The sequence below is a fragment of the Triturus cristatus genome, chromosome 8 (genome assembly GCF_964204655.1).
Source record: "Triturus cristatus chromosome 8, aTriCri1.1, whole genome shotgun sequence".
Classification (NCBI taxonomy): Eukaryota; Metazoa; Chordata; class Amphibia; order Caudata; family Salamandridae; genus Triturus; species Triturus cristatus.
This window is the reverse complement of record NC_140591.1, coordinates 1,267,595,532-1,267,618,369: the sequence shown is the minus strand read 5'-3', so window position 1 is coordinate 1,267,618,369 and position 22,838 is coordinate 1,267,595,532. Positions and strand designations below refer to the sequence as shown.

Sequence of the window (22,838 nt, the reverse complement as noted above, 5' to 3'; positions counted from 1 at the left end):
GTCATCAGTGATGTCACTGACCATGTCATGAGTGATGTAATATGTGACATCATCTGCAGTGCATTGCGGGCGCGCGAGTTATAGTTAGCTCAACTAACTATGACAGGCGAATTTCTCTGGTTTTATATGAGTCAAATGTCCAACTAACTAGAACGTCCCTGAAACCTATGGTTTTTTTTTGTGAATTTCAAAGGTTTTTTAAATGCTAATTCCTAACTATAACGTCTGTAAAACCTATGTTTTTTTCAGTGAATATATATATATATATATATATATATATATATATATATATTACCTACTGGCGGTCGCCAGTAGGTAGTTATAGTTAGGACCACGTTTCCATAGGAAAACCTCAACATTCTATTTTGAATAACTTTGGCGCCGGTCGACGAATCCTCGCGAATTTCTCAAAATAGGTGGGGCGCTACGCTCCGCTCCTACCCTGAAAGTCTCGGGGGGGATTCGTCAAGCGGGGGCTGAGATAAAAGGGGGGTCCCAAAACGCGTTTTTCCCATGCATTTTTCCATAGGACCTTTAGAACGAGCTACAGCCCGAACGGCTGAACAGAATTACTAGAAATTTGGCAGAGAGGTAGTCCCTAGGTCAAGGAAGTGCCTTTTGTAGGTTTGGTGTAAATCTGTTCAGTAGATTCTGAGAAAATAGCCTTTAAATCAATATATATATCTGAGCCCGCTTACGGTACGCTTACCGTACGCTTACCGTACGCTTACCGTAAGCTTACGGTGGCGTGCGCGAGCGCGATTCTGATTGGCTCTTAGATCTTAGTAAACATTCGAATCGGCCGAAACCAGGAAGCGGCGTCCGCCATTTTGTCTCTCGCACTGAGTGTTGTTTATCAAACATGATGGCCAAAAACATGTTACGGGGCTGTTTTGACAACTCCCTCCCACATAGTCATGTTGAGGGAGTCCCCAAACATCCCCCAAGAGCAAAAACGGTTTTATTTTTTTTTCGGCAATTTCGCGGGGTACGCTTACCGTACGCTTACCGTACGCTTACGGTAAAAAAATAAAAATAAAAAAAACACTATCCACACTTACCCCACCCCCTGTGCTTTTGGTGGCCGCAGGCCACCAAATGTGCAGGGCTTATTAATAGAGAAAAAAAACGTAATTTTGGCAACATGAAATTATAAAATCGAAATAAAAAAAACACTATCCACATTGACCTCACCCCCTGTGCTTTTGGTGGCCGGACCACAGCTGCGTCCACTTTACCTTCAAGAAAACAACTACCCACCACCACCAGCAACAGGCCGCCCGCAGAAGCTGGAACAAGATCACAGCAGACCAGCTCGCCACCTCCCTGAGCCAGCACCCTCCTGCCAGCTCAGCGAACCCCAGCCAGGCCGCCGACAACCTCACGAAGTGGATCAGCAACTGCGCGGACGAACTCGCCCCACTGAGGACCCCGCCCAGCAGACCCGGCAGCAAGAAAGCCCCATGGTTCACCGACGAACTCAAGAGCTCCAAGAAGAACTGCCGAGCCCTCGAGAAAGTCTGGAGAAGGGAACCGACACCGGACAACAGGACCTCCTTCAAACTTGCCACCCGGAAACACCACCAGCTGATCCGCGCCGCCAAGAAAACAGCATTCAAGGACCGGTTGGACAACAACGCACACAACTGCAAGGAACTCTTCAACATCGTCAAAGAGCTTTCCAACCCCAGCGCAGGAAACAACGACATCACCCCATCGCAAGACCTCTGCAACTCCCTGGCTTCATACTTCCACAACAAGATCACGGACATACACAACAGCTTCAACAACCAACCAACGCACACCATGACCGAACAACCACCCCCCACCACCACCCTCCACGCCTGGACCCCGATCAGCACCGAAGACACCATCCGCACGATGAACTCCATCCACTCCGGATCACCGACCGACCCCTGCCCTCACCACGTCTTCAACAAGGCCGACGCTGTCATCGCACCCCACCTGCGTGACATCATCAACACATCCTTCGACACCACCATCTTCCCCGAGAGCTGGAAACACGCCGAACTCAGCGCTCTACTCAAGAAACCAACAGCGGACCCCACCGACCTCAAGAATTACCGCCCATCTCGCTCCTCCCGTTTCCAGCCAAAGTCATCGAGAAGACCGTCAACAAGCAGATGGCCGCTTTCCTCGAGACGAACGGATCCCTCGACCCCTCACAGTCCGGCTTCCGAGCCAACCACAGCACCGAGACCGCCCTCATCGCCGCCACCGATGACATCCGAGCCCTGATGGACAACGGAGAAACAGCGGCCCTCATCCTCCTGGACCTCTCCGCGGCATTCGACACGGTCTGCCACCGCACCCTAGTACGGCGCCTCAGCAACGTCGGAATCCAGGACAAGGCGCTGGAATGGATCATCTCCTTCCTCGACGGGAGAACACAGAGAGTCCGCCTACCACCGTACAAGTCAGAGGCCACCGAAGTCATCTGCGGCGTCCCCCAAGGATCATCTCTGAGCCCCACCCTCTTCAACGTCTACATGAGCCCCCTCGCGGCCATCGTACGCAAACACAACCTCAGCACAATCTCCTACGCCGACGACACCCAGCTGATCCTCTCCCTGACCAACGACCCCGCCGCCGCCAGAGCCAACCTGCACGAAGGGATGAAAGAAGTAGCCGAGTGGATGACGACCAGCCGCCTGAAACTGAACTCGGACAAGACGGAGGTCCTCATCCTGGGCTCCTCTCCCTCCGCCTGGGACGACTCCTGGTGGCCTCCCGCCCTGGGCACCGCACCCAAACCGTCAGACCATGCACGCAACCTGGGCTTCATCCTGGACTCCTCCCTCTCCATGACCAGGCAAGTCAACAACGTCTCCTCGGCATGCTTCAACATCCTACGCATGCTTTGGAAGATCTTCTGGTGGATCCCCACCGAGACTAGGAAGACCGTCACCCAGGCCCTCGTCACCAGCCGACTGGACTACGGCAACGCCCTCTACGCCGGTACCACCGCCAAACTCCAGAAGAGACTCCAGCGGATCCAGAACGCCTCAGCCAGACTCATCCTCGACATCCCACGAACCAGCCACATCTCCGGACATCTGAGAGACCTTCACTGGCTCCCCGTCAACAAAAGAATCACCTTCCGCCTCCTCACCCACGCACACAAAGCCCTACACGACCAAGGCCCGAGCTACCTCAACAGCCGGATCAACTTCTACGCTCCCAAACGCCACCTCCGATCAGCCAACCACGCCCTCGCCGCCGTCCCCCGCATCCGAAGAGCGACTACAGGAGGAAGGTCCTTCTCCTACCTGGCCGCCAAGACCTGGAACTCCCTCCCGACCGACCTGCGCCTGACCCAAGACCACCTCTCCTTCAGGAAGAAGCTGAAGACCTGGCTGTTCGAGCAGTAGCGGCTCCCCCCCCCCAGCGCCTTGAGACCCTACGGGTATGTAGCGCGCTTTATAAGTGTCATTGATTGATTGATTGATTGACTGATAAAAAACCAATGAAATTCCCCCGTTATAGTTACTGTAGGCAACTATAACTCACGCGACCGTAATCCTCTGCTGATGACATATGTGTCTTTATGAAAAAAAAATATTTGTAATATATGTATAGCTAAAATTTAATGGAAGAAGATATGGGCAAATAAGTGTCTAAATACAGTATTAGCATCAGCAGAGGATTGCGGTCGCGTGAGTTATAGTTGCCTACAGTAACTATAACGGGGGAATTTCATTGGTTTTTTATCAGTAAAATGTCCAGCTAACTATAACATGTGTGAAACCTATGGTTTTTTCAGTGAATTAGCAAGGTTTTTTAAATGCTATTTCCTAACTATAACGTGTGTGAAACCTATGGTTTTTTCAGTGAATATATATATATATATATATATATATATATATATATATATATATATATATATATATAAATAAATATAATGTCAAATTGCTGCCTCATTCTTCAATGCAAATGTATAGTAAAACTACTTAGTAAACATTTGGTATTTAAACGTAATCTTGTAACTTTTTTTTTTACCTGTTACACATTTTCTTTCAGATGGACGGTCATATAACGAATTTAAGTGTTCTTCAAGAAAGGATGTATTAATATTCATGAAGTGGTCCGTTCCAGCCTTTCTGTACTTCCTGGACAACCTCTTCTTCTTTTATATACTCTCATACCTTCAGCCTGTAAGTTTTTACCAATCGCGCACAAATGCACGCCATGTTTTCATGAGATTTTCTTTGATTTTCATAAACAAGAATATTTGCGCCCCTGCACAGGATCCTGCAAAACATTTTATACATGAGTTTTTAAAATTATTTATATTAAAAGAAACATGCCTATAAGAGGGTATGATCTGTGTTTTCTTAAACTGTCTAGATTTCATTTGTTAATCAGCAGTTTAAATCACATCTTGCTTATCTGCTATATACTTCCTATATAGACAACAATCATCAATACTACAGTTTCTCTGCATTGGCAACATCCGGTAGATTTTATCGTTCAAAACGATACGTGGTCTTTGGTCTGAGTTAATTGTGCAATCGGAAGTTTTACTGCCTGCACTGCAGCGCTTAATTAAACAGCGCTTCAGGTTAGGTGGTGAAATACCTGTAAACGCGGTGGGGAGGGCAACAGGGCAACGGGGAGGTTGCCCACCCGCGTGCTGTAAAAAAAACAAAAAAAAACAGCAATCGCCGCAGGTCAAACACCGGCGTCCAGAGTGTGTCCCTCTGTGAAATGTCTGCAAATCATGTTAGACGAGCATTTTGTGAAAAGATTTTATTTGGGTTTTTATATTAAACCAGGCTTCTGCCTTTGCCGATGCGAAAAGACATACAGATTGCTTTTGACATGAGAGGAAACCTGACCATGTTCCATTTAGGGAGTTCTAGAAGCAGCTCTGTCCCATTACAGCCGGAAGGGTCAGTTAGCGTGTTTATTTTTTAACTTCACACAGCAATGATCTATGAACACTTTGCTGTCTTTTCAGGCATTATCATTTAACCCTAAAAAAATTGAGTGGAGCATCTTGCTTGAAATGAAACCCACCAACTTAGGTTTCCTTCTTTTTTTTTCCTTTCATATAGCGCAAATGGGTATCAGAGCCCTTTACATGAGCCCCAGTTTTGTTAAAGATGGACACATTTATTATTATTTTTTTTGTTTGTTTTTTAGGCATGGGGCGATTAAGTGATTTGCCGAGAATCACATGATGTTGAGCGTCGTTGCCGAGACTCGAACCCGGTTTCCTGGAATATAGCATGTTACAACACATGCTATTACATCGCGTTCTATTACAACGCGGTCGTTACAACGACCCCTTTATTGGAACGCGATACCTTTACATCGCAAATCATTAAATCGACTTGCTGTAGGGGGCGCACTGGACTTAGGAATAGTATAATGTTCGAGGCATGTGAGAAGTAGATCACATGCTTATGCATAGATAGCTATCTAGGGCCCGGATGTTTGCACTATATTTTTCTTTGAAGAAGTCTTCCTAGTCTCGAGGTACGTGACTCCTCCTTTCAGTGATGGTGCGCATGGTCATCGACTCCATCTTCAGATTGCTTTTTTCCGCCATTGGTTTCGAATGTTACTCGCTGTGCTCCGGTTCGACGCCGATCCTTCGGTTTCCCTCGGTGCTTAGAACACTCGCCCTCAACGGTACTGTTTCCGATTGCGTTCTCCATTCTTTGCGTATTGTAATGTGGAAGAGGTGTGGTGCAGCGGCCAGGGTGCCTGACTCCAGACCACGTGGTTCACGGTTCGATCACCGGTGGCAGGTTAGTCCAGCACCATGTGACTCTGGGCAATAGCTCACTTAATCTTCCCGACGGCCCCCAGTGCAAGGACACCTCTCCGGAGGTAGCTATGCGCTTTACAAATGCTGGTATCGTGTTAACTGATAAAAACCCTATTTCGATCGGAGAGCTCGTGGTAAGCCGTTGGGCCTAGCCCCCGGTTGTCTCGCAGTCGATGGAACAAACTCCCTTTAAATTCTGGCCCCGATGCCACACAAAATACCCGCGCACCGACTCGCACGAAGTGTGTAACCTGGGTTTTTTACCGGTACACAGGGAACAGGACTACAATGAGTGCCGAGCTTTCTGCTCCAAAAAGACTCTTCGCGACCATCTGGCTCGATGACGCAACATGCAGAGCCAACACACAGGCTCCATTCTGGACCTCTTCGGACCTGAATCTGATGAAGAAGCCGGCGAGATGCTATCAGAGCCGAGGAGGAACAGGACGACGGCTCCGACCAGGATGAAGACATCCCGCATGGACAGCGTAATGTAAGTACAGTCCCTACCTAGCCTTGAGTCCCAAGTCAACCGAAAAAGGCGGCTCCGGACCAACTCGGGCCCTGGTCAGCACCGAGACCACTCTTTCGACGCCCCGCCTTCTGGCTCGGCCCTGAAGACTACTAAAAATCCTTCCGGCACCGAAAACCCCCATGCCAAGTCGGGTATCGAGCCAAAGCCTTAGGGGTCGAAGACCAAGCCTGGCTCCGAACCTCACCACTCTGCACCGAAAACCACCTCAGATACGAAAATAACAACCCTGAAGCCGCCAGCACCGAACCCTTCGACACCGAAACAGACTGATACACCAAAGTCACCTAAAAAGCACAGTTTCTGTGATCCGGCCCCAAAACAGAAATTATTGGTTATATATCCGAAAACTGGACACATTACCACTAGAGTGACTCTAAAGAGAGGGGCTAATACCGAAGAGGAATATCATATTCCATTGGAGAAGAGAAATATTGGAACAAACCCTTGCCCTCCTCCTCTTCCTCCTCCTCTTCCATCACCACCTTCGTCTCAGTCTATACCTGTGCCAGCCTAACCTGAGCACTCACCACCACTTACACCTGACAATCAGGGTGAAGGGATGGGGATAATGATGATCAGGCAGGACTTGTAGATGAGTGGGATGACTACAACACTGACTCGCCCACAGACAATGATCCTGACCTATATCCTACCAGGCCCTCTCCACCAGACGACAGTGTAGGCTATATTGATTTGCTAGGCAGAGCTGCCAATTACCATGGGTTACAGGTCCGTAAAGAATTCCTTGAAGAGGATTTCCTTTTTGAAACATTGAACAGCACACAAAAGTCAACGCATATATTACCCATGCTGAAAGGAATGACCAGGCATGTAGACGACATATTTAAGGATCCTGTCAGGGCATGTATCCTTACCCCTAGGGTGGATAACAATTACAAGCCTGCACCATCTGATCCAGTCTACATAAAAGGACAGTTACCCTTAGACTTGTTAGTAGTTTCCAATGCACGCAAAAGGGCAAACTCCCAAACTACTGGAGACGCTCCACTCCCAGATAAGGTGTCAAAGCTTCTCGATGCTTCAGGGAAAAGAGTAGCCTCCCAGGCAGCTAACTTCTGGTGCATATCTAATACACAAGCGTTACTAGCCAGATATGTCCGTGCGCATTGGGGTGAAATGGAACAACTCCTCCAATTTCTACCCCAAGAACATAAATCTAAAGCGCAAGACTTGGTACGTGAGGGACAGTTAATTTCAAGCAACCAAATTAGGTGCTCCCTAGATGCTGCTGACACATCTGCCAGAGAGGTAAACTCTAGTGTCCTTTTAAAAAGACACCCCTGAGATTCAGGCCTGCATATTGAACCCACCTTTTGATAAAGAACACCTTTTTGGGCTGTGGTAGATTCTTCACTTGAGAAGATGGAAAAAAGATACTGAAGTGGCTAAATCTATGGGAGCCCTTCAGTCTGTGCAAGGCCATGGTTCCTTTCAGCGCTCTTTATATTGGGCAGGGTCCAAAAATACTTCCTCGTAAACTGCATCCACCTATAAGGGCAATAACCAGCCCTCAGGCTCTAAAAGTTACTTCAGAGTGGGTTACAGAGGGAACAATGGCAGAGGAAGAGGTTCTAAAATATGTACCTCCCCCCTCCAATACAAAGCAATGACTTGCCCATAGTTCCCCTCAACCACTTAACACCTGTCGGGGAAGACTGTCACATTTCCTACCAAAGTGGCAGTCCATAAAACAGAGAAGTGGGTTCTACAAATTATCAATTCTGGTTACTGCCTGTAGTTCATCAACACTCCTCCAAACATTCTCCCAAAGTCGCACAAACTTTCACCAGATCACCTACACCTCCTCAAACAAGAGGTACAGTACCTACTACTAAAAAAGAGCTGTAGAGCCTGTACCACCACAACATCAAGTGTCGGGCGTGTACTCCTTTTACTTCCCAATTCCTGAAAAAGATGGCTCTCTCAGACCAATATTAGATCTCAGAGTACTAACATTTTACATAGTCAGACCATTTCCACAAAGTAACACTTCAACCGGTACTACCTCTCTAGCAAAAGGGTGACTTTCTGTCTACTCTAGACTTAAAGGACGCCTACTTTCATATTCCAATCCACCTGGCTCACCGCAAATTTCTCAGGTTTGTGGTAGCAGGTCAACATTACCAATTCAAGGTACTCCCATTCGGAGTCACCACTGCCCCCAGATTCTTCTCAAAGTGCCTGGCAGTAGTAGCTGCTAATCTGAGAAGACAAAGCATCCATGTCTTCCCATACCTGGACGATTGGCTCATCAAAGCCGGCACGTATCAAAAATGCTGCTAGCATTCTTCCATAACCATTCAGTTACTTCACCAACTGGGGTTTACAGTCAATGTGTTAAAATCGTATCTTCAGCCAGCCAAAACTCAGAACTACCTAGGAGCCACTTTAGATATTCCAAGGGCTCCGACGTTTCCCAATGCAGCCAGAATCCGAAACATTCAGGCGTTAATTCTCCAGTTTCCAGCCAATCAGTCACTTCCAGCTCGAGTTTTTATGCAGCTGTTGGGAATCATGGAGTCTTGCATCATGATCGTTCCCCATGCCAGGCTGCACATTGATCAACTTCAAGAATGCTTAGCCAGTCAGTGGAACCAGTCACACGTTCTATTAACCGATCTAGTGTTGGTAAGCGGCCGTACTCCTCGCTCTCTGCAGTGGTGATACACACAAAATTTGTCAAATGGACGGCTGTTCATAGACCCAGTTCCACAGATAGTATTAACAGCGGATGTGTCCCTTACTGGCTGGGGAGCTCATCTTCAACAACACACAGTGCAAGGTCTGTGGAGCAACCAGTAAAAGTTGCTCCACATCAATCATTTAGAGCTGATGGCAATCTTTCTAGCTCTCAAAGCCTTTCTAGATCGCCTGTCTGGCAAAGCTGTCTTAGTTCGAACCAACACCATGACAGCTATGTATTACATACAGAAACAGGGGGGGGGCACACTCTCTATAGCTGTCCCACTTAGCCCAAGACATCTGGAGGTGGGCTATTCACCACAATATCTATCTCCTAGCGGAACACCTCTCAGGAGTCAACAACCAGATTGCGGACCTTGAGTGAGGGGTGCAGTGCTTATAAGAAAAAAGTTTTGTGTAAACTGAAGTTAAAACTAGTTCAAGAACGTCAAGAGACTTTATTATCAACCGTTTTCGACCATGATTAAAATCGTGTCCACCAACAGTCAGAAATCATTAACCGTGGTGATAGAATAACACTTATTGGTCACAAAAACTTTTTTCTTATAAGCACTGCACCCCTCACTCACACTAATAGCTTTACATTTGTGGATTCCATATATCCATTACTATATTTCAAAACATCCCTGAGCTCCTCCCTCTCAGAGAGGGGGTTGTAGCCCCCAGAGGAACTAGGTTCTTTCCTCTGGGAGGAGAATCCCAAATGATGAAGCATGTCACCTTGTGTGGGATTATGTCCTACATGGGGATATGCCCTTAGATAGATCTATTGGGCTTAGACACTGTTTGTGTTTCACCTTCTATACCTTTTACTACATTGTTAGACCTCAGGGTTTTGTACTGTTGTTGACTATTCATGCATATACATGGACATCTCTATTCTTTACTACTACTCCATTCTCTCACCCTCCGCGGGAAAACAATTTGAAGATGGAATTAATGACCATGCGCACTATCACCGAAAAGAGGAGTCCCCTACCTCGTGACTAGGAAGACTTCTTAGAAGAAAAACAAAGTGCAAACATCCGGGCCCAAGACTAAATGGCGATCTATGCATAACCATGAGATTCTACAGATCTACATGCCAAGAACAGATGCATACTGGGTAAGGAGCATTTTAATTACTATTCCAACTCCAGCCTGCACAACAGTAGGGAAGGTGTTGGAATAGTAAATTATACTATTCCTTAGGTTAGAGCGTCCCCTACAGCAAGTCGATCTAATGACTTGCGATGTAAAGGTATCGCGTTCTAACAACGCTGCCAACAATGTGATGGCAGCCTTGTAAATGCTGTTTCCCGTTTCCAGCTTTGACGTCAACCGCTCTGCCATTAGGCCACATCCTCTCTTCAATTTCCTTATTTTTCCATTCAGGGTGAGTTGCTTCTTTCCTATCCAATTTCTCATAAACCACATCTTTTCTGACAATTACTCCCAATAATTAAAAAATCCTGAAGCACAAGCACAGTGTTTGTAGGTTGTGTTCTGATTCTCTTTGCTTTGAGGCTTGTGATATTTTCAGGTGAAGCTGCATTGGGGGTCTGAAGGACAGAGAAAAAACTAACTTAAGTCTTCTAAGAAAATACTGTAATTTCATAGGAACTCCTCCTAGGTCAAACTCCCTATTCCTGAGAACTTCAACCTCATTTGCATGGCTGGGCCTTTGATTTGTGCAGCAAGATGCAGGGCTCCAATTTTTTTTTTTTTTTTAAATGTTTTTATTTTTTTTAGTTTTCGCGCTGTGACCAGAACAGCAGTCAAATAGGCATATTGGTGTTTGGCAGTTGTGTTTTTTTCTTTTCTAATGTCATCAATCGTGTTTCTGCAGTGCACAACTACACCCCCACTCCAAAATGAAAATTGGAGGGACAGTGGGGAGCTCACCAATATTTTTTTTTTTCGTGTTCCAAACCTATGTTTTTTTTTTTGTTTCAAACCTATGTGATGGCTTTTTAAAGAAAATGTATGTGTGCATACTGGGCCAGCAACATGGTGGTAAATATAAAATGGATAAAATATCTATTTGCGTGATGGTTTGGTAGGTTTCCTAAGAGCAAAAAGAGGTCTTTGAATTACTGACAATTTATTTATTTTTAGCTACATTCAAACAGTATCTTTGTTTAAACGTTTACTTGATAGGGGGTGTGGGACCTCTCCCCTAAGATATATTTTGGGAACATTAGCTGCAAGTCATTTTAGAGAACATTGGGCCAGTAACATTGGTTGAAAAGTTATAGGAATTAGGGACCACTGAAAATGCTGTGTTTGGCGTTCTCTCCAATTAAAGATTTGTGCGATCTAGTGGCAGACATGCATTTTAAAAGCAGACTGGTCTGGAAAGGTTGGTATAAAACTGGCATGATTTAAGTAGCAGTTCATGAGTGTTTTAGGGATTCACTCCCAAGGATGAATGAATAATCTATTGAGCCAGTGAGAATGGTCTAACCTTGAAGAATGTAAAGACCACTTTACTAGGGCAGGCATAGTACTCCACAGTGCCCAGCAAAGAAGATATTTCTTGTAACACATTGCCCCTGTTGTGCAGATTTTTCCAGTTGCTACATTAACAAGGTAAATAAGACATCATCTGCATCCTCATTGTCACACTCAAGTAGACACTACCCCGTTCCAAATTGCCTCATTCAAGCAAGGTCTTTTTATTAAGTTTAACATGTTCAGGCAGGTAGAGCATTTTGACTATCTTGAATTTCACAGTAGCTCTTTCATAGAGTATGATACAACTTTAACTTCTGTATATCCCCATATTAATCTGCTTCTTGAATGTCCTCACTTGAGTTCCCTTCACTGTTACGCTTCCTTGAAGCGCTCCGCCAACTATCGGAGGGACTGGTGCATATTCTTCCCCTGTGTATGTTCCATTTTCCCCATATCTGACCCCCTTTCACCCCGCAACCTCTCGTTGAATATATTGCTCTTTCTGTTATCATACAGGTGTCAATATCTTTGCCCCAGTCTTGGAGTGTTGGTGTGGCTTGGGCTACCCAGTGTCGTGCTATATTCCGTTTTGCTATCATCATACCCAGCGTAGCCCATATCTGCTCCTTCTGGCTTAGGTTGGTCCCCTCCCAAATATTGAGGAGACACAGCTTTGGTTGTACCTCTCAATTGTCCCCGCAGAGGCTAACCACTTCACCGCCCTCCAGTACAGCTGAATCTATAGGCAGTCCCAAACTAAATGGTAGAAGGTACCCTCATGTCCACAGTCTCGCTAGCTATGTGCGGTTGTTTCCCTTCCCATTCTGACTAGTGTGGGTCTGGGGAGGTAGACTCTGTGTAAGATCTTAAGTTGAATTAGTCTGAATCTCGCCGAGATAGCTACTTCCCTGGGAGATCCGAGGGCTTCCTGACAGTCCTCATCTTCGAGTTCACCCACGTCTCTACGCCATTGTCTATGGAGTTTCTGGAGGGGGTTTGGGGAGTTTTGTAGCAACATTTGATAAGTCAGGGACATTGCTTTGTATTCCATGGGTTCTGTGAGAAGCCTATCCTCTAACAGAGAGGCTTCCCGAGGATTACTCCCCGGTGGAATAGCCACCCTTAAAGCGTGTTTGACTTGCAAGTATCTGAAGGTTTCAGTTAGGGCCATTGTGAACTTGGACTGTAGCTCCTCAAGGGGTGACATGTTAAAGTCACCTCCAATTAGAAGTTCAGCGTCGGCCAACTTGAGGAGAAATGCACTTAGTTCTGGGAGAGAGATGTTATGTAGTGCTGGTGGTATGCATACTGAAATAATGTTAATAATGTTTCCTTCCCATTTGCCTGTTAGCACAGCAAGTCTGCCCTGTTAGTTCGTCCATGTCTTTTCCACCATGAAGGGGAACTGTTTCCTCCTTAGCACCCCAACTCCTCTTGATCCAGTCGTGAAACCGACGTGTATGGCTAGGGTATATCCCCATCTGTTGAGCGCCCTGCAGCTGTTTCCAACCAAGTGTTTTTCCTGTATGAGTACTACATCTGGTGAGTGACACTTGATGTATTGGAGCACCAGCCCCCTTTTCAGCTTATCCCCCAACCCATTTACATTCCATGAGGGGCACAGTAACATGATCACTCATCCCTGTACCTGTGGTGTGTCCTTCGTCTGGCCTTTCCCGATATGTGGAATGGATATATAGTCATCGTGGGGGCTAAAAATGTATACTGTTTCAAATCATGGGGTATCTCTGTGTGCAGCTTTGGAGAAGTATCTCTAGGGGTCTTGACCCTAAAAGCCACTCATAAAGTAGCTTGCTGAATAACCTGGAACTCAACTGCATCTCTGGCCTAAAACTACCCGTGTCCCCAACTCTGCAGCGTGCCTGTCGTCCCTTCCCCAGCTTAACTTGGGGGTCAGTGTCCCAGCCTCTCGCCATTCTCTATCCCTACCCTCAATAGCATGCTATACATTGCTAGGTACAATATTACTTGGGTAGTTTGTGCTCCTCTCGAGAGTCTCATGTCTCCTGGTGGAGGATGCCGTGTGCCTTTCCCCCCCGTCCTGCCTGGGGGGTCTTGGATTTCGAATTCACGACCTCGATGTCTACTTGCGCACCATACTTGTGTCTCTTCTAGGATCACATATCCCCTGCTTCAATTTTCAAGAGTGTTCATGGAGGTCTTCAGAGCTCCTCTGTGCTTTCTGGCTCAGTTATAGTTAGATTTCCTTTGTTGCGAGTTGTCAGTCTTGTTGGAGTCTTCCGTTGTCTTTCCCAGTTTTTAGTCTCTTCTCTACCTGACTCTTAGCCAGCCCTCCAGCGACTCTCATGTCTCCTCTTGGGTAGCGAAGACCAAGACTTTCCCCCTCTGCTTCTACTCTTAGCTTGGCTGGAACCAGCATTGCGTTTTTTAGGTTCCTTTCCCTCAGAGCTTTCTGTATTCTAGGCCCCGCCGCGGCTCTGTCTACGCCTCCACATGGTTTGATTCTTCTCATCAGCCCTCTGGTGAGTCTCTAATTTCGGCTGCGCCACTTGTTGTTTACCTAGCACGGATCATAGCCTGGATTTTTATGATTAGGGGTTTCAGGATTCAGGAGCCTCTCTAATTATCGGCCATCTTGCTTTTCATTCATGCAACTCTTGACAGGTTCCTAATGGTCAAAGTGCAGGAGATATTGCCATTTCCACATTGATCTAGTAAAGCACGGCCATTTGAGCACTATCCCAGTAAAATAAGTGTTGTCAATTTCCACATCACCCCAGTAAAGTAGATACTGCCAGGCTCCACATTATCCCAAGTGAAGCAGCTTTTGCCAGGTTCCACATGGTCACAGTCCAAAGGACTTGCCAGTTCATATAAAAAAATGTACCCCATCACAAACCTGTAAAAAAAATATTAAAAAGCACTAAATATCTGCTAATGAATGTGTGAATACCCTTGTCGATTCATGGCCAAAGTAGCATATAAAACAGCAAGATGAATCGTGCTACATTATATTGCACTGTATAATTGAACAGAGAAAGCTTTAAATATCCAAAAGGAAGTTGTATAATTCAGCATGGCTTTTAAAGAAGTGGGTGTAGAACATGCAATCTCCAAGACAATCAATGTAGAATTTTAATTACTTCAAAAAACCGATTTACGTAATCTTAAGAATATGAAAAATTCAATGCCCCCACAAAAGGGACTTGCCGAACTGTTAACGGTCGGTACTGTCTAAATTTATACAGAGTGGGACTCTGAAGTGCAATTATTTTTGTCTTTGAACACACTTAAAAGAAAGTATAATTTGAAAATGTGAAGTGTTCTCTGTGTTTTTATGGTATACTAATAGTGGTTCTGGTTGTACTTGTAGGGGTGTATTTTGTACAATTCCATGTTTCTCTTACCAGTTTAAACAATTTTCATGTGTTTTTTAAAACCTACAAAGCTCGGACTGAAATGTACCCCAGCCTACCCTTCCGGTATGTCAAGCACTACACATGGCCAACCACTTGGTACTGCAACACATTCCCATTGAAAAAAACGAACACCGGAAACTAAAATAACTCCCAATAGAAACTAATGTTAAATTAGTTCAACATTTAAATTATATATGTTGGTGATTAAAAAGTATGCATCCTAATTGATTCTTTTTTTAAAAAAAATTAAGCTTAATACACTTTAATATAAATTAAATGTTTCAGCTTGTATATAAATAAAAAAGTATTGAATTAAATACTTAACTTAACCAAGTTTTCTAAAACTTAAATAAAAATAAGTGTTCGAGGCATATGAGCTGCAGATTGTACACTTAGCATAGGTCGCCATCTGGTGTTGGGCCCGGATGTTTGCAGTTTGTTTTTCTTCTTGGACAGTCTTTGGAAGTCACGAGTTTGGTGACTCCTCCTTCGGTCCGTACTGCGCATGGGCTTCGGCTCCATCCTCAGATTGTTTTTTTCCGCCATCGGGCTCGGATGTGATACTTCGTGCTCCGGCTTCGAACTTCTACGGTTCCAGCCTCGACGGAAAATCCTCGATTCTTCGAGTTCCTTCATCATCTTCATCTCTCGAAGCGGCACTTTTCTCCATCCCGTACATCGACACCGGCCTTCGGGCCCTCCGCGACTCCGGTCCCGGCCGATGGAAAGGACTCCGTTCAAAAAGTGCCCAAAATGTGGGTCTAAATTTCCCCACACCGACCTCCATCAGGTGTGTAACCTTTGCCTCTCTCCGGAACACGAGGCTAGAGACTGCCCCGCCTGCAAGTCTTTTCGATCGAAGAAGACCATCCGAGATCGAAGAGCTCGACGCACCATGGCGCACTCATCCTCGGCAGCTCCACCGGACATCTTCGGAGACGACGCCGAAGCTTCGGGGCAAACACACACCGAGCAGGAGGAAGACGTCGTCAGCGCTTCCGAGGCCGACGACTCCGACGTGGAGGACGTTACACCAGCGCAGCGGGCCGTGAGTACTATGCCCCCTCCCACACCCGCGCCGAAAACCAAAGAGACTCAGGTTACTCCCTCGCCTGCCGGCCTGGGCAAAACCAAAACCAAAACTTCGATCACCCCACCTTCGGGCCCGGTGTCGAAGCACCCAAAGTCTCATGGCAGCTCGGGATCGAGCCAGCCGACACCCGGTGCCGAAAAACAGCATCCGGCACCGAAGACTGCAAAATCCAGCTCGACTCCGAAACCACCGGTGCCGAAGCCTGGACACTCGGTGCCGACCAAACACAAACACAAATCTGTCGGCACCGACGCTCCGGCGCCGAAACAGCATTCGACGCCGAAACACCCGGAGACCTCAAAAAAGCATGGCGCACACAGACCATCGAAACCCCCGGTTCCGAAATCGCCGGTGCCGACAGACGACTCGACACCGTTGGCTCTGTTTACACCAGACCCTTTACAAAAGACTTTGTCCAAAGATCCAAAGACTGGGCTTTTGACTTTAACTACCAAGAAAAGACGCCTTGATGCTCCGTCTCCTCCTCCTCCACCCAAAAGGAAGGACTCTGCTACTTCTCCCCTCAGAGTGCCCTCCCCACCACCGCCTCCCCTACCCACACCTCCTCCACCGCCTCCACCTCACAGGTCTCCGCCACCTTTACCTCACTATGATCCGGCCCCATCCCCAGATCCAGATGATGGGGATCCGGACAATTACCCGGCGGACCCCCCAATGGATCCCACTCCACCAGGGACCCCAGATCCATGGGAGGATTACAATAACCCTGGTATACCCAATGTACCTCAGGACGACCTATACCCATCAAGGCCGTCTCCTCCAGAGGACTCCTTAGGGTTTCATCATTTAGTGCAGAGAGCAGCACACTACCATGGGGTGGACATGCACAGTGAACCAGTAGAAGAAGACTTCCTACTGGATACATTTGATATACAAGACAAATCTACTTCCATTTTACCCATGCTTAAGGGTGTCACCAAGCACGCTACAGAGGTGTTCAAAGACCCTGTCAGAGCCAGAGTACTGAACCCTAGAATAGAGAAGAAGTACAAGGCGGCACCCACAGACCCTGCTTACATCAAGGGCCCTGCTCCCCTAGTTGTCTCCACAGCTAGAAAGCGGGCTAACTCCCAATCCTCAGGAGATGCCCCACCGCCAGACAAAGAATCTAAACTTCTGGACGCGTCTGGTAAACGCACCGCCTCCCAAGCTGCAAACATGTGGCGCATTGCAAACACACAAGCACTGCTTGCGCGATATGATAGAGCACACTATGACGAACTAGAGGCTCTTATGCAGCACCTTCCAGAAAAATACAAGCACAAGGCTCATGACCTTATACAGGAGGGTAAACTAATCACAAACACCTCCATTAAGTGTGCCCTCGATGCAGCCGACACTGCTTCTAGGGCCATAAATACCAGTGTCCTGCTTCGCCGCCACGCCTGGCTCAGGATCTCAGGGTTCAAACCAGAAGTCCAGGCATCCATACTCAATCACCCCTTTGACCAGGAAACACTCTTTGGGCCAAAGGTAGACGAAGCGCTCGAAAAGATGAAGAAAGACACAGACACAGCAAAGTCTATGGGGGCACTCCAAACACAAGCCTCCAAACGTTCCTTTCGACGCTCGTCCTTTCGTGGCACAGGCAGAGGCTCCTCCACCGATAACGCCTCTTCCTCCTACAAGTCCCCTCCTCAAAATACCTTTTCAAAGGGCAATCAGAGAGGTGGTTACAGGGGTAACAACAATAAGGGCAGGGGCAAAACCAACAACACCCGTTCTGCCACCCCCCCCCGCACAATGACTCCCCTCCGCTCCCCCCAGACCATTCCACTCCGGTCGGGGGCAGACTACAAAACTTTATCCACGTATGGGAGTCCATAACATCGGACAAATGGGTGACCCAAATTATTCGGTCAGGGTACTGTCTAGAGCTAACATCTACCCCACCCAATATCCCACCAAGGCACCGTCCAATGTCTCAAGAACATTCCACACTGCTCAAACAAGAGGTACTTTCACTCCTGCAAAAACATGCTATAGAGCAGGTTCCCGTCAACCAACGAAATCTAGGGGTCTACTCTCTATATTTCTTAATACCAAAGAGAGACGAGACCCTCAGACCCATTCTGGACCTCCGGCCTCTAAATGCCTACATACACTCAGACCATTTTCACATGGTCACTCTACAACAAGTCCTCCCACTCCTCTGCCAGGGAGACTTTCTCACAACCTTGGATCTGAAAGACGCATACTTTCACATTCCAATACACCCCTCTCACAGGAAATACCTCAGGTTCGTGGTGGACGGGCAACATTACCAATTCACGGTTCTCCCCTTCGGGGTCACCACCGCACCACGGGTGTTTACCAAATGCCTAGCAGTAGTAGCAGCACACCTCAGACGTCAACATATTCACGTCTTCCCTTACCTAGACGACTGGCTAATAAAAGCCGCGTCCTACGACCAATGTGTGCAGCATACAAACAGCACCATCCAACTGCTCCACCAGCTAGGCTTCACGGTGAACTACCAAAAGTCCCACCTCATACCATCTCACACAAAGCAATACCTCGGGGCCACTATAGACACCTCCAAGGGTATTGCCTATCCAAACTCAGCCAGAATCACAAGCATTCAAGCCTTACGCAAAACATTCCTTCCTCAGCACTCTCTTCCAGCAAGAGTGTTTATGAAGCTCATAGGAATGATGGCGTCTTGCATTTTCATAGTGCCCCATGCAAGACTCCACATGCGTCCACTTCAAGAGTGCCTAGCACAACAGTGGAACCAGGCCCAGGGTCAGCTGACGGATCTGGTGTTGGTGGACGGCCGCACACATCACTCTCTGCAGTGGTGGAACACCACAAACCTTTCCAAAGGGCGGCCGTTCCTAGACCCGGTTCCTCAAGTGACTCTAACAGCGGACGCATCGCTCTCCGGCTGGGGAGCGCACCTTCTACACCTCACCATGCAAGGTCTATGGACGCCACAGCAAAAATCGCTCCACATCAACCATCTGGAGCTCTTGGCGATCTTTCTAGCCCTAAAATCTTTCCAAAAACAGATTTCGGGCAAAGCAGTCCTCATTCGCACAGACAATATGACTGCAATGTATTATATCCAAAAACAGGGGGGGACACACTCTCCCCAGCTCTCCCGCTTAGCCCAGAGCATATGGAGATGGGCAATTCCTCAAAACATCTTTCTCCTGGCACAGCACGTTCCAGGCGTACAAAACACCATGGCAGATCTGCTCAGCAGACAAACGCAACAAATACACAAATGGGAACTGCATCCACAAGTTCTTCACCCATTCTTCCAACAGTGGGGGCATCCTCAGATAGACCTCTTCGCCACCCACGAAAACAAAAAATGCCCAAGCTTCGCCGCCAGATACCCACACCCATTGTCCAAGGGCAATGCGATATGGATGAACTGGTCAGGCAGATTTGCATACGCCTTTCCACCTCTCCCACTAATTCCATTAGTGGTCAGGAAGCTACAACAGCACTCACTCACACTCATTCTGGTAGCTCCGACGTGGGCCAGGCAGCCGTGGTACACCACGCTACTACAACTGTCAGTGGTACCACATCAAAAACTGCATCTATCCCCATGCCTCCTAACCCAGAACCATGGAGAAATCAGGCACCCGGACCCAGCTCAGCTCAACCTGGCGATCTGGCTCCTGAAATCCTAGAATTCGGATACCTTAACCTTCCCCCTGATTGTATGAACATCATCATGGAAGCCAGACGTCCTACCACTAGAGCATGCTATGCCGCAAAGTGGAAAAGATTTGTAATTTACTGCCGTAACAATACAATCAACCCTCTAGATGCATCCATACAGCACATCATATGCTATCTACTCCATCTTCACAGGTGTAACCTGGCATATTCATCCATACGCCTACACCTAGCAGCGATCGCTGCTTATCTACAAAACAGGCAGCATTTATCACTCTTCAAAGTGCCCGCTATTAAAGCCTTCATGGAAGGCCTTAAACGAGTAATTCCTCCCAGGGCACCACCTTCCCCTGTATGGAATCTAAATTTAGTTCTTACACGACTAATGGGTCCGCCCTTCGAACCAATGCACAAATGTGAGCTACAGTTTCTCACCTGGAAAACAGCTTTCCTTGTAGCTATCACTTCCCTTAGAAGGGTTGGTGAAATACAAGCGTTCACCATACAGGAACCCTACATACAAATGCATCACAGCAAGGTCATACTTCGCACAAATCCGAAGTTTCTGCCCAAAGTCATTTCCCCCTTCCACCTCAATCAATCAGTGGAATTACCTGTCTTCTTCTCGCAACCCCAATCTGTTGCAGAAAGGGCCTTACACACACTTGATGTAAAAAGGGCGTTACTATATTACATACAAAGAACGCAACCCTTCAGGAAGACTAAACAATTGTTCGTTTCCTTCTCTCCACCACATAAAGGCAACCCCATTTCAAAATCGGGGATAGCTAGGTGGATTGTAAAATGCATACAAATTTGCTATCAAAAGGCAAAGAGAACATTATCTGTTCCCCCTAAAGCCCACTCTACAAGAAAGTTAGGGGCTTCTATGGCTTTTCTAGGGAATATACCCTTAGATGACATCTGCAAGGCAGCCACATGGTCTACACCGCACACCTTCACAAAACACTACTGTGTAGATGTGCATTCCAAGCAGCAAGCTAGGGTGGGCCAGGCTGTACTAAAGACACTTTTTCAAACAGCTGCAACGGATACCGGTGGTCGCCGCTAAGGTTGGGTACTGCTATATAATCTATGCTAAGTGTACAATCTGCAGCTCATATGCCTCGAACGGAATATGCTACTTACCAGTATGCATCTGTTCTTGGCATGTAGAGCTGCAGAGTTGTACACGCCCACCCGCCTCCCCGGCTACCTGTATCCGTTCCAGTACATCTTATTTAGATACAACACATGGGTTTCTCACTGTTATTACTACGCTCCATCATTTCCCTGTTGGCGAAAAACAATCTGAGGATGGAGCCGAAGCCCATGCGCAGTACGGACCGAAGGAGGAGTCACCAAACTCGTGACTTCCAAAGACTGTCCAAGAAGAAAAACAAACTGCAAACATCCGGGCCCAACACCAGATGGCGACCTATGCTAAGTGTACAACTCTGCAGCTCTACATGCCAAGAACAGATGCATACTGGTAAGTAGCATATTCCTTAGTGGGTAAGTTTAAGTTGAATTATGATATTTACATTAGTTTATTATTTAATACACATTAAATTTGAATTAACATGCTAGAACATTTTATTATATTATTAGTTAGTGCCTAATAATAAATATTTTACATTATTTTACTTTTAGGTTTTATGTTCATATATTATAAATGTCAGTCTTTATTAGGTGAAAAGCTACTAGTAGTAACTTTACACTTTTAAATTCTGTTGTAAGAGGCTCCATCCCCTCGTTTGAGGGGGTGGAAGCATGCAGGTTTACACCTAGTTGTAAATCTCCACTCAGAAATGGTGAATTGCAAATTGTAATTGGTAAGGGCGTGTGTTACACTGTCTGGAAGTGTGAGTGGCAGCTAGAGGCTTACCTGAAAGGTATCCGGGTACTGCAGGGCTCCCTTAAAAAGTTGGGGCTTCTGTGATCACACATTTCTCACTTTCCTACTGACCACTCTGCTCTTGTGATACCAGCAGCAACACTATCACAGCCGTTACCCAACTTTCTCAGTTTCAAGGTCCTCAACGTTGTGACAGTCTGATGACAGTTCGCTCTAATAATTTGGCATTGATTCATTCTTCAGCATCAAGGCACCTTATTACATCAGGCACTCCATCAACTTTGAGATACTCACGTTCTTTGCTACACAATCATGGATATCTTGCCATTATAAGCCTTAAGAATCAAGCCTAGTAAGAGCTTATCTACCTGGTGCACCTGCATTGAAGAGTAAAAAGCACAAATGGAAAGGAGCATGCATGGATGATGGTCCTCCTCCTCCTCCTAATTAGTCACAAAGGCCTGATCCAGAGGAATTGAAATCTTTCTACCCCAGACAAAAGCATTTTGAAGGTCAGTATCACTGGTAAATACTAAGGTGGGCTCTGACTCTTTTATTAGCTTGTGATCTCCAACTTTCGAGGCTGAGGGGCAGGTTCACATGAAGGTAAAAAAAGGTTTATCTTGATTGACTTATTGTTATTGATGGCTATCCATAAGGTGACTTCTAGCTTCAAGCACAAAGTATCTGCATATGCCATAACCTCATACCTTGACCAAACCCACTATGCCTCCTCTTCTCATCATTTCAAGGCATTAATAATACATTACATAGCATCCTCAACTGCCATAACCCTGCACCCATCTTCAACCCCACAGGACCTCGATCCATTCTTGGCTCATTCCCTATAGTTCGGTCCTAAATATGAAGATGTATTCCCATCTAAATAGAGAAATTTGTGCATTGCAGAAAATGCCCATGTACTCATTAGGTCCTCAGAAGCAGCCAAATCATAAATTGGAACTTTGCATTTACCTTCCATTCAACCTCACCCACATTGTCTCTCCTACACTATCCGTTCCCTCCTAGCATCACCGCCACCTTATCTAACCTAGTCATCACTGAGTTTGCCCTCTCCTTCTTTGCCAAAATTGACATGATTAAACATACTCTCAGAACCCTCCTCACACCCAGAGTTTATAAATCCTTTCACCCACCTTCACTACACACCATTTGTCACACACATTTTTTTTCGTCTGTACAAGCCATCAAAAGTGGCTCCCTTATAGGATGTCAGTCCAAAATTACAAAGTAATGGTGTCCAGGGATAAATCTTTTGAGCCTCATGCCAACCTTCGAATCGCCTGATTCAGACGGTTAAGAAACTGGTTCTCTTC

General features: G+C 46.6%; 1 protein-coding gene across 4 annotated transcripts in view; it reads left to right on the top strand.

Moving 5' to 3' along the window:
• The window catches only part of SLC35A5 (solute carrier family 35 member A5), a 143,799-nt gene that overhangs the window by 94,279 nt on the left and 26,682 nt on the right, over window positions 1-22,838 (top strand). For all 4 annotated transcript variants that reach the window (XM_085622973.1, XM_085622975.1, XM_085622974.1 and 1 more), the window contains one exon: window positions 4,042-4,175. In XM_085622973.1, the coding sequence (XP_085479099.1) occupies window positions 4,042-4,175 (134 nt within the window). The remainder of the gene's footprint in view (window positions 1-4,041; window positions 4,176-22,838) is intronic.